Source organism: Engraulis encrasicolus, chromosome 13 (genome assembly GCF_034702125.1).
Source record: "Engraulis encrasicolus isolate BLACKSEA-1 chromosome 13, IST_EnEncr_1.0, whole genome shotgun sequence".
Classification (NCBI taxonomy): Eukaryota; Metazoa; Chordata; class Actinopteri; order Clupeiformes; family Engraulidae; genus Engraulis; species Engraulis encrasicolus.
This window is the reverse complement of record NC_085869.1, coordinates 53,362,384-53,375,264: the sequence shown is the minus strand read 5'-3', so window position 1 is coordinate 53,375,264 and position 12,881 is coordinate 53,362,384. Positions and strand designations below refer to the sequence as shown.

The 12,881-nt window shown below is 43.0% G+C and overlaps 1 protein-coding gene across 1 annotated transcript in view; it reads right to left on the bottom strand.

Annotated features, from left to right (window-relative positions):
• The window catches only part of cntnap5a (contactin associated protein family member 5a), a 232,558-nt gene that overhangs the window by 23,532 nt on the left and 196,145 nt on the right, over positions 1-12,881 (bottom strand). Inside the window, exons 15-19 of the mRNA XM_063212967.1 lie at positions 11,094-11,294; positions 7,041-7,197; positions 4,985-5,112; positions 2,705-2,875; positions 1,070-1,291 (exon numbers count right to left, since the gene is read on the bottom strand). Coding sequence (XP_063069037.1) covers positions 1,070-1,291; positions 2,705-2,875; positions 4,985-5,112; positions 7,041-7,197; positions 11,094-11,294 — 879 coding nt within the window. The remainder of the gene's footprint in view (positions 1-1,069; positions 1,292-2,704; positions 2,876-4,984; positions 5,113-7,040; positions 7,198-11,093; positions 11,295-12,881) is intronic.

Sequence of the window (12,881 nt, the reverse complement as noted above, 5' to 3'; positions counted from 1 at the left end):
GATTAGATTGACTGCCTGACAGGCAGGCAGATAGGTAGACAAACAGACGGGCAGAGAGACCAAACGACAGACAAAGAGAACGAACGCTTACCCACAACACAGCTGTCAGCACATTAAGAAACTCTAAGTCATCTTCCAATGATAATGGGCGTAAGGGATAGACACACAGAAAGCACTTGCTTACATAAACAGCTGGTGAGGAAGAATAGACAGAGGTGTCAAAAACTCTGTTCAGAAGTAAAAACTCTGTCACCATTTTCCTTCCAGGACACAGGAACTGGTTGAATGACATTTGCGACTACTGTCAACCCAAAAACATCTGTCACTGAGAAATGAGTCATCCTGCATTGACAGACAGCGAGCTAGACTTAAGGACAGAGAGCCAACAGACAAACAGAGAGCCAACCAGACAGACAGGCAGACTGTGGGCAAATGTCCCCCTACCCTACCCGTGGATGTGGACAGCTGGATGGACAGAGCTTCAGCTTGAGTGCATAGACTATCAGACAGACAGACAGACAGACAGACCAACCAACCGACCGACAGACAGACAGACAGACAGACAGACAGACAGACAGACAGACAGACAGACAGACTGTCAGGTGAAAAGACAGGCAGTGACTATTCCACTTACGCACAAACAGCTATCTACTGAGCTTGAGGTTCAGCTGTCCACTCAGCTTAAGATATACCATAGGTGTGTGTGGATGGACAAATAGACAGAGAGAGTGACAGGGGGACTGTTCCCCTTACACACAAACAGCTGTCCTCTGAGCTTGAGGTGACTATGCGCAAAACTAACGGACAGACAGACAGACAGATCGAGTGGCAGACAAAGAATAATAGAAGATGGACAGACAGGCTGACAGGCAGACAGGCAGAAAGACAGACAGACAGACAGACAGACAGACAGACAGAGTGACCAAGTCCCTACTCACAACACCCACAAGACAAACAGACAGACAGTGACGGTTCCCCTTACCCACGTCCACTGAGCTTGAGATGTGGGTTTGAGTAGACAGACAGACAGACAGACAGACAAGAGTAACTGGGTGAACATTGCCCTTACCCACAAACAGCTGTCCGCTGAGCTTGAGGTGTAGGTGTGTGTCGTCGGCGGGCGTCTCCAGGAGTCGCGTGGGCAGCTGGTCCACCTGCAGCGAGGCCTCCTTCACGCTGCGCTCCGCCGCCACCCAGTGCCACTGACGGTCGTTCAAGGGCACCGGAGACTTGGCCGCCAGGGTCACTGGCCCGTCGCCCACATCGAACGAAAAGGTCACCGTCGACGGAGCTGTGGTTGTTGGCACAAGAGCAAAGAAGACTTTGTGACATCAGTCGTGCAGGCAGCAGTCGTGGTGAGGGATCACATCTGCCGTTGTTTTTATGGAGCTGTGTGTGGGTGTGTGCGTGTGTGTGTGGGTGTGTGTGTGTGTGTGTGGGGGGGGGTTGTTTGTGTGTGTGTGTGTGTGTGTGTGTGGGTTGAGGGGGCGTTGTTGTGGGATGGTGGTTTTGTGTGTGTGTGTGTGTGTGTGTGTGTATGTGCGTGTGTGGTTGTGTGTGTGTAGGGGAGGGTTGTGTGTGTGTGTGTGTGTGTGTGTGTGTGTGTGTGTGTGTGTGTGTGTGTGTGTGTGTGTGTGTGTGTGTCATGTGTGTATAATGATGTACCGCATGTATGGACATCAAAGCTCTATTGGACTCTGATCTTGAGTTATTTTAGACTACATAATTGATCTAAGTGAAAATACATTACATTTACAAGATGCTTTTATCCAGAGAGGAACATACTGTAAACAAGCTAAAGTTACATAAAGAAAAACACAAAGCATGAACAAAGGCATAGCATTCCTCAGTGCTGACATACTATATGTACAGAGAGTACAGTATATATAGAGCCTAATTGTGAATCTAATCACTTGATCTCCAGTGCATTTCTTCCAATGACCTGACAAAGCACCATCATCAAGTTAAGTGAGCGCATCTGGCAAACGTGGAACATAACAACAGGCTAGCATTAGCAGTACTGGGGCACAGGAGGGCCATCAGGAGATGGAAAGCTAGGGTGCTTCCACCCACCAAGATCTGACAGGAGACCCATAGAGGACATATTAGCAACAATTACTATAAACAATGGACTGCCGAGGAGGAGGATGACGAGGAGGAGGGAGAGAAAGCACACAATAATATTCTATTATGGGGTACATAATTGTATACCAGTGGCTCAAATGGGTCATACGGTAAATGATAATGCTAAAGTACTCAAGTCTTGTCTTCTTTGTCCTCCTCTGACCTTTAGCGGGCCACAAAAAAAGCAAATAGCGATTGGAAGCAAGGAGAGACATAAATAACCATCATCCAAACTTAACCAACTAACTAACTAACTAACTAACTAACTAACTAACTAACTAACTAACTTAACTAACTAACTAACCAACCAATCAAAAAGCAATCCAGACAAGAGGATGCATCAACCAAAACACTGACCACATCACCAACTAGCTTACAAAAAAACAACCAACCAACCATAAAACAAATAACCAGACAGCACTCCCGGCTGAGCTCAACCCTGATGAAATCCTTGAGTACCAGGTTCTCCATGCAGGAAGACTCCAAATAAATAGAATATGAGACTAATCTTACAGGTGTGGAAGACCAACGAACCAACCAGCCAAGTCAATAAACAAGGAAACAAACAAACAGCACTCACAGCTGAGTTCAACTCTGATGAAGTCCTTGAGCCCCAGGTTCTCCAGGAAGACTCCGGAGGGGGCGCCGGTCTTGAAGTAGAAGGAGATGTCAACACTGAGCGTAGCCTGCAGGGTGGGGAAGTGCAGGTAGGACGACTCCTGGTAGAACGACGCCGCGTTCCACAGAGATCCTTTGGGGGAAAGAGGAGGAATCGGTTTGAACTGATAGAGTGTTTGATTGTACTATAGCATAGGTGGCTAACCCGCGGCTCTCGAGCCGCATGCGGCTCTTTGCCTGGTGTCTTGCGGCTCTTGCGTCCATGTCCATGTTTGTGTTTATGTCCCATAGGCAATATGCATTGGAATTGCGCACACAAAGTTGATTAGAACTATGGCAAATAAGTTCCCTGTAGTCTTGGTACTGTAGTAGGCCTTGCCTAAATGTGTCCTGAATGATCACGTTGGTGTGTGACTTTTGTTACTGCAAATACAAGACGTGATTTAGGCCTAAGCCTATGTTCTAAAAATAACGCTTTAAAAAGTGAACGCGTCTTTCGCTGACTAGACAAAATAGCAGCTAAAATGTTTTAACCTGAAAGATTTGGCCATCACTCCTCAATAAGGTCAAGAAATGTGCTGTCCACATTTGTGGATTCTATTGCTCGGATATGGCGGTTATAAATGTGCAAATGTGAAGAGAAAGGCGTCTGGAGCAGAGATGCGCCGAGAATCTCTGTCCTGCGTTGCCATCTCTGCGCTCTGTTAGGAGGAGTGTTCATGGCTATTGACCCGAAAGTGAAATTGTGTTTTTAGTTTAAAATCGTCACGGGCTATAGACAAATAGCGCCAAAAATAATGTTCTATCCTGGTTTTCGCGGTGAATGTCGGCCGTGGTCTATCAGTCATTATCAAAGCGGCGCGGGCAGACAGCGTGCAGGTGGGAAACAATTTCAATCGACTTGTCGCTTGTCCGCGCTCAGTTTAGTCTCAAAAAGAAAACTTTGATTTTTTCCCCTGGCCCCCTGTCAGCACCCGCTGAAACATTAATGTGGAAAATGAACGGCGATTTGACGAACCACCTTGTTAAGTTTGGGTGTTGTCGTCAGACATCCAATGATCTGTGCGCAAGAAAGCGGTGCCTGTGCGCCTAACCCCCGAATGAGCTAAGAGAGGCGGATAATCTTTGTGGCGCGTTACTTCGTGCTCTGTTATAAAGAGTGCTCATGGATATTATGCTGTGAAACGTGTTTTATTAAAATATGAAAGAATTTATTAACATAATTTTGATCTGTGTACCCTTGTCTTCTTATGTAAAACAACATTTTATCTTGAAAAAACCCTTTCCCCCAAAAAAATTGAAGCAGAAAAAAAAAAAAAAAAAAAAGGGGGGGGGGGGTCATCTTATATTCAGGATGGTCTTGTAGTCAGGCCATTAAGTTGGAGTGTAACATCAATCTGACACTTTGTGTGTGTGTGTGTGTGTCTGTGTGTCTGTGTGAGAAAGGAAGAGATGGCTGATGTTCATGCCCATGTGTTGTTGTGTATGCTGGTCTGTGGTGCGAGAAGGATGGGTGATGCCCATGTTGGTGGGTGTGTGCATGTTTATATGCCCGCGTGATGTTTGTGTGCCGATGTGGCTCTTTGCTATGACACATTACAAAATGTGGCTCTTGGTCTCTGACTGGTTGGCCACCCCTGTACTATAGCAATCTTAGTGATCACTATGTTTCATGCTGCTCCTTATAGGTTGTGTGAATTTCTAGGCTTTGATTTATGCAAGTGTTAGGTTTGTGCGGGTTGCTATGTTCATTCTGATTGCTAGGGAGTTACTGATGACTAGGTTTGTACTGATTGTTAGGTTTATACTGATTGCCACCGTACTGTAGGTATCCATTGTATGGCTACCTGCTTGTAAAATAAATCAGGACTGTCACCTGTAAGTGCTTTCCTCTGTAGACATACTACAGATTATATGTTGTTGACTTACAGTATAGAGTAGACATTGTAGTTGCCCTTAGAACAGTGTATTACAAATGATGAAATATTACAATAGCAAATTTCCATAATCTCCATAGGATGTAATGTATTCAAACCTGTGAATTCGACATGCAGATATACTTTTTGTGAAAGTTCCCAGTGTTGAACAACGGTCATGTCATGAAGAATGTCTATAGGATATAGATAATGTATTTGATTTTCGCATTCGACATGCAGACACACCGGGAACAGCACTGCACATTTTGTTAAAGTTCCCACTGTTCGACTACATGTATGGTAATGAAGAAGAACTGATCACCTACTGTCACCGTGACAACGTAGAGGTCCAACATTGTACACCGCCTCCGAGCGCGGTCTGTGCGTGTCCCCTATAATGACCTCTCTAACGGGCAAATGGTCCTTATACGACAGGATACCAGAGTCATTCACCCTGCAAAACACAGACACAGATAAAGATAACGAACACTCTGAATACATGTTGTGTTTCCGGTTGCTTTTGTGCTGTTGAGGGGAGAAATGAGTGCAAGTTTATATGGAGCTCATTAGGCTACCAGTAAGAACACTCAACACCACACAGGAAACTTACTTAGGGAAAAAAATGCTGTTGTGTGCACTGAATAATAGGCATCTCAGCACTCATACTCTAATGTGAAGTACGTAACTAGTTGAGTGACTTCTCAACTCAAACTCAACAACTAACAAGACACAGTGCGCCAACATTAACATCGGAAATGATAAGAATGCCTTCAACAGAGGTTAAACAGTTGACGCCCTATTTGTGATGTTTCCATGAAAAATAAGCAGCACATTTAGATATGAGACATGCTTTCGAGTCACTTTAGAGTCTAAATTCAAATTTGACAAAATATGTTTTTAATTTTTTTCTACAAGATAAGCTTTACTGTATATTTACTGTACTGTACACTGTACACTACGTAGCAGTTAAACACTTATTTAGTCAAGTCAAAAGTCGCTACTGCCTTTGGGCCCTTGTATAGGACCTATGCATCAATGCATGTTTAGCTCATGTCAAGGGGGCCATGTCTCCTCATGTTGGTATGTACTGCACTACAATGCAAAACGGAAATAATTATGCATGCATTGACATGTTTTGCATGTGCTACTGTTACCTTTTGGCTATTAAGGGCATCAATACCTGTTAACTATGCTAGTGTCAGAGCATATGGTACCATGTCTTCTTGATGATGCCGCAGTTCATGTTCAAATTGAGTTGTGACGAGTATGTAGACTGTAGACTCTGTTTGGTCTTGCAAGGCAGAATGTATGCGTCAGTGTATATTTTGCTTACACCAGGGGTACCATGTCTCCTTTGTCATATTGATGCACACCACCTTACAAAGCACAGGGGCAGAAATTACATATTACAAAATGACTTATGCGTCATTAGCACATGTTTTGCATTTATGAGTGTCTAAAGTGCGACAGCTTTGAAGGGCAAATAGCCTATACATCAAGGTATGTTTAACAGAGTAGTGTTACAAGAAAATGTATAAAGTATCCTGTGGCTCCTTGTCAGCGTCAGTTGCAAAAGCAGTTCATGTCCAAATTCCTGAATTAATTTTTTTACAAAACCATAGCAAAAATGTCTGTTGGCCTTGTAGGGCAGTGTTATCACACGCATTAGCCATTTTTGGATGTAGGCCTATTTGTGAAGGCATATAATGCACCAGTGTAACGTTTCACTATTGGCTGAAAAAACATTACTACATAGCACTACCACTGCCACTACTTCATTACTACCATGACACAATGTCTTTAGTAACACATTAAACTTGGTTATTGCCATTCTGGTCACCACAAACTCATAACAGTGACCACGTCTTAACACATTTAAAGGGTAGCCTACCATGTCTCCTTGTCATCGTTGCAGTTTATGTCCAAATTCCTAAATTTGCTAGTAGTTTTTCCTATGTGCAGCATAAGCTGTCTTTTGGCCTTGTAGGGACAGTACTGTATGCATGTGTTTACATGCATCAGCATGTTTTACATGCATATTTGTCACGGCGTATAGCCTCATAACGCACATCGTTATCACCTCATATTTGGCTGAAAAAAAACATTACTAGCATATTATTACTATATTAATACAAATATGACACAGTGCCTTTAGTAATATAGCTTGACATTCTGATGACAAAAACTAATAACAGGGGCTACTTCTTAACACATAGTAGCCTCTTACTGCAGATGGGGTCGCCTGCTGAAAATACTTATCTACATCGTAACAACATTGCTATCGCATTACAGAGAGCCTTAAGTAGCCTTAAGACATAGCCATTCCAATTTTGGTGACAGTAAGGTTATAACATAGGCTCTGCGGTAAAGGGCTAAAGTTACCATGTGTCTTTGTCGGCATCACAGTTGCAGAAGTAGTTCATGTCCATGCAGTTCTCCTCCAGACTGCATGAGCACTGCTGCACCCCCGGCTGGTGGCCCCCCCAGTAGGTACGCTTCTCCCCACTGCGGTCCAGCCAGTAGGACAGGGGCGTGCCATCTGTAAACATGTTCACACACAAATATACAAACCAAATATGTGGTTTTAGTCTTGGGCATTTCATTTAGCGTCTTAGCACTTTCTTTTGGGTCACAATATACTATAATGTTTATGCTTATTGAGTCCTGTAATTAAAAAAGGCAAGACAAAACCATCACCCATTCGAGCTCATGCATGCATGCACAAGCACAGGCACACACACACGCATGCGTGCACACACACCCACACCCACACCCACACACCCACACCCACACACACACACAATGTACACTACACAAGCAACAGTCTAACATAATGTGGTCGTGATGATGCACAGTAAGTAACTATCGCACCTTTGTAGATTTGCAATAGATAATCAATGTGCTGATAAGGTTTTGTCCCGCTCAGGTGCGAGAGGGAGTTGCTGAGCTTGCTGTAAGCGTCTCTAAAAATAGACCTCCTCTTGCTCTTATGGTGGACCGTCTGTAGAAGCTCTGAAGTTCAAACATTCACAGACTTCCACACACTCAGCATAAATTGTGTGGAATGGACAAGGTTTTTATGTGGAAGTTGGGTAAATGGAGTCTTAGGACCTTCACACTTGAGTTGACAGCATTTCTTAGCTGTACCCTTGCACACGCTGTATTCAGTTGGTTTGGTATTGCCTTGTTAGTATGCTTTGTCTGATTTTATTTGGAGTTGGCTTGATGTTTTTTTGTGTGATGCTGACATTCTGATGCTTTGATGCGTTTCGATGCTTGATATGTGCTGCACTTCAGGTCAAAACTACAAATTAAACGTCAACCCACTTTTGATTGGAATAATTTATTTGGAAGTCAGATGTAAACCAACAGGTTACCATAGTTGCTTACATCTAAATCTGAGCAGGCAATTTCAAATTAATCTCATATGACTTTTCCTCCAGCTTGTAATCACTAAAAATTCGGGTCAACTTTACATTCTGCAAGTTGAAATATATTGAATTATGCAAATGGACCTCATTTTCCTCTTATAGTGGACTGTCTGCAGAAGCTCTGAAGTTCAAACGTTCACACAGACTTACACACACTCAGCATAAATTGTCTGGAATGTTCACGGGCTTATGTGAAAGTTGGGTAAATGGAGTCTTATAACCCTCATACTTTTGTTAACAACATTTCTTTGCTGTACCCCTGCATTACTCTGTATTCAAGTTGCAAGCAACTGTCTTGTTGGTATGGTCTGAGTTAAGAGTCTTGGCTTGATGCTCTTGTCTTTGTTTCATGCGTGATGCTACCTATTGTTTTGTTGTCTACTGTAACTGCACCTCAGGCATACTTCAGGCCAAAAGTACCTGCGGGGAAAAGCTTGCTTGATTTGGCAGTTAAATTGATGACTAATACTTGCAGGGTTCCAAAGTTGCTCACTTCTAAAACTGAGGAGGCAATTTCAAAGACGTACATCTTATATGGTTTTCTTCTCTGTTTGTGACAACTCTCGTCAACCGTTTATATTCTGCCCACAGACATACAGTATAATTGATTATCACGAAATCAAATTAGCACTTTCCATAATGTACAGTCTGTGGATTTCATTTGTCATAGTCAACAGCTGACAAGCACAGATTGATATCTAACGCATAATTAATTATCGCGCCTAATGCGAGCGTCGTCGACAAAAAAAGTCATCAAGTCCTGTCTAAATAAATCTGTGATTTGTTCTCCATTTAAGTCATGGAAAGTTATGACTTGCTCGGTAATAAAGTTCTGTGATTCTGGGACATCAGCCAGCGAAAATAATTAAAGACAGAGAGATGACACATTTGGTGAGATAAACATTTAGCAGGAGTCTCTAATTGCAAAACAGAGTTGACACCTTCAGAGGGAACATTGAGGCACCTCTGGGCTAGAGGTAGAGAAACCAGAGGGTTGTAGGTTCGAATCCAACCCTTCCACCAATGTGTTAATTTCCCCCTGGGATCAATAAATGATACTCTACTACTCTACTCTACACTCTTTGTCACTATATGGCTGAGGTGCTCTTGAGCAAGGCACATAACCCCACACTACTCCAGGGACAGTAACCATACCCTGAAAATAACCCTAAGTTGCATTGGATAAAAGCGTCAGCTAAGTGTAATGTAATGTGCTTTGACAACATGTTAAACATTACCCTTGCTGTTGTTGTTTTTGTTGTAGCTAACACTCTATTAATGCAGATAAATATATGTATATGCAAGAGCCACAGGGCCCATGAATTTATAAGACACGCATACAAGCTCAACAGAAACTTTATCTTAAGTTTCTCACTTCATTCTTTGAAGCTTTTTTTACTTGAAGGAGGAAACCTTAGTTTTGATACAAAACAAAGCCACTACTTCAGCCCCCCGCCAACCAAAGTTATTTTAAGAATTTCTTTGATTGCAGAGGCAAGTTTTTCTTGTTCATGTAGCAATTGGTAAACAATAAAACCAATTATGTTTTCTTTCAGATCCACTGCTCTGCAGGACAACACCCCCCTCCCATCACACACATGTGTGCACACACAAACACAAGCGCGCGTGCACACACACACACACACACACACACACACACACACACACACACACACACACACACACACACACACACACACACACACACACACACACACACACACACACACACACACACACACACACACACACACACACACACACACATACACACACACAGAAGCAGATACAGACACAGAGGCACACACAAACATCACTTCCCCATACATAATGACCTAGAGGTTTGGGAATAATAAAGTTCTTTATTGTCTGCTGTGCCAAGCCTGTTTGGCCCGGGGGGATTGAGTGAGCTTCATCAATTTTTCATAAATTAGGAGCCTGTGCGTGACCATCCCAGAGCGGGATGTGGAGCCGAGACAATAGAAGAAGCCTAATGATTGGTGTGACTTTCGCAAACTCCCAAGGCAATACATTGAACACAAACTTTGTTTTGAAGGACCCCCGAGTGGGTTGAGTGCACAATGTAAACCTGTTGTGTTTGTTTTGTTTTTTTTGTGTCCAAATCTCGATGGCTAGTCTTTAGTGAGAAGTGACATTATTTTAATATTTCTTCTGGTTGTCACAAATACAAAGCTCAAAATTCAGCTGGTAAAAAGGCAGGGTAGTAGTAGTAGAGTAACTTTATTGATGTCCTTCACGGAGTGACAACTCCTTCTGAGTCAATAGCCATTAGCCATCGAAGTCAGACCCCTCTACTTCCGGTCCTTGGGTAAAAAACTTGCTAACATTTTGAATGGAAGTGAATGGAGTGAGTCAAGCTAAATCCTGATTCTGTTTGACATGTGCTTTGGATTTCACATATGATATATATGATAGTGAATTTTTAAGATTTGCATTTGTGTCATTTTCAGCAGGCAAGAAGCTATTTTAGTTTTTGTGTGAGACTAGGTAATAGACTACAATGTTCGCCTCACATATTTGATGTGTTAGTCTAGGTTGAAGACGCCTCTGCACCGTGGCTAAAGAGGCTGCATGTCAGACATGTGACTTCTCTTGTGTTTGTCCGAATAATTACGCATTTTAACACACACAACTCACAAATCACTTGACAAGTGACGTCGACAACCACACCATTGGTTATCATTCATTCTGAGGTACAGTATATGTGCGATCTAGGGGGAAAGGTGAGGTGGATCGGAAAATAGGTTTAATCAGTTCATTAGATCCTAGTCAAAATGTTTGATTTCTCAGACCCCATGAGCCTTCGTGAAGGGGCGGGGACTTTGCCACCCCATTGGCATACACAGGACAGCTGAATATTATTTTATTGTTTTTCTTAACGGGACTTATTATTTACACATACTGTATATGTAGACTCCATACATATAGACAACTGTATTTATGAACAGCATTTTACATACAGTCTACAGTATGGCTCACTCACCCCAGGTGTTAAAAAGGCGGGACTTCCTGCACTGGTAGACCACTTCCTGTTGGCACTGGTCTGAGCTGGCCACCAGGGCGTGTAGCTGGTCGGGAGAGGCGCTGTAGTTAAACTGCATGACGTGAGGCCTCTCCAGGCTGGAGCCTTGGACCTTCACTGCAGTAGTGGTGTTATGGAGAACCACAGTCCACACCTTTTGCTCTGCGGGATAGCAAAAAAACAAAACAAAAAACATCTTTGATGACAGTTTATGCGATGGAAAGACAGGTGCGTTTCATCAGCCTGCATCGTACAGTCGGCGCATATATCAAGTTGACAAACTCAAAGTAGCAGCAGTCAAAACATCTCTGTCATGCACCTGTCAAGTCAGTGTTTTAAAGGAGTTTCTACCTTATCGTAATATTAGCTGCTGCTCACAAGCTTCTCTTTTCCAGACGCAATGTTTATGAAAAATAACCTTGCCGTCCTGTCGTTTCTGTTTACAATGTGAAAGCCAGAATTTGTCCGAAACAGTTACCACGACCGTGATTCCTGTTGAGACAGACAACTCCTCAACTGACAGACAGCCTCTCGCTGTGCTAAACAGCAACTTTATGACTATGTGTCTTGCTATTGAAATGAAAGCATTTGTTCAACTGCTGACAGACATTTTTGGGGGCTTTATTATTATCAGTAGAAGGGGCATTTCTGAGAGATTCATAAGCAAAACCAATGTGTGTTGGAAAGGTGCAGTACTCTAAAAGCTTCTCTTCCCCTACTACAGCAGGGGCAACACAGCAGGACCACACCGCACTTAATCTTGCCTCTCACTGCACATTCCATTGAGACCGGAGACACATCTAAATGCCTGTCTAAGCGCTCTGCGTTCAGACTGCAGGTGCGAGTGCTCTTGCTGTCTATTCAACAGCTGGCGAGGACCGGCTCTTAAGGGTGGTGAGCCACTCTATAACACGGGGCCGCTGACAGCTTTTTGCCGGGCCCAGGGCAAACTCACCCACCCTCGCCACCCACTCGATACATACAAAGTTAAGCTGACTCAATTCTGGGGCCCCCCTCTCCTTGGATCCAGGACAGCAGACCTCTTTGTCTCCACTGTGTCGGCCTCCCTGCACTCTATATATAGCCAACGCTCCCTGGCCTGTCAGTGGCTTTGACAACCAGGCTCCTACTCCCATCCCCCAAACTCATATACCTCTACAGCATCTAAATATATACAGTGGGCTATTATCCAGGAGTATTTGGAGAAAATAAATACAATGGAAGATTGTGCAAGTAAAGAGAAACATCTGAAAAGTGTTCTGTATTTCTGTGGTCATTGCTTATGTGAGCATGTACTGTGTTCCAGGCAGGGTGGGAATTAGTAAATCCATACTTGGTGAGTGCTAGATTTCAAAGATTTCACTTGCATGTATGTTTTTTTACTAGGTAAATGTATACAGTACAGTAGGTTGTTAACTGCATTCAGATTAATATAACAGAGATGCTATAAAGTAGGCTATTCAATTACCAACATCTACCCATCTCTGGTGTATTAAACATATTGACATTTTGAAGCAGGCATAGAAAGGAATCAACAAGAGCAAAATGTTTTACTAAACGTGAGAGGCTACCTAACATAGCCTACAAAGTTACACTTTTATATAGACATTTACGTAAAGTTTGCTGACTTGCTGATCCGGTAAACTTGGAAAAAACATTTACTGATTTTCCTCTAAATCTAGCTAAGCATCATAATGAACAAAACAAATGCAGGTGTGTTAATCAACCCACTTGTTGTCAATTCCACCA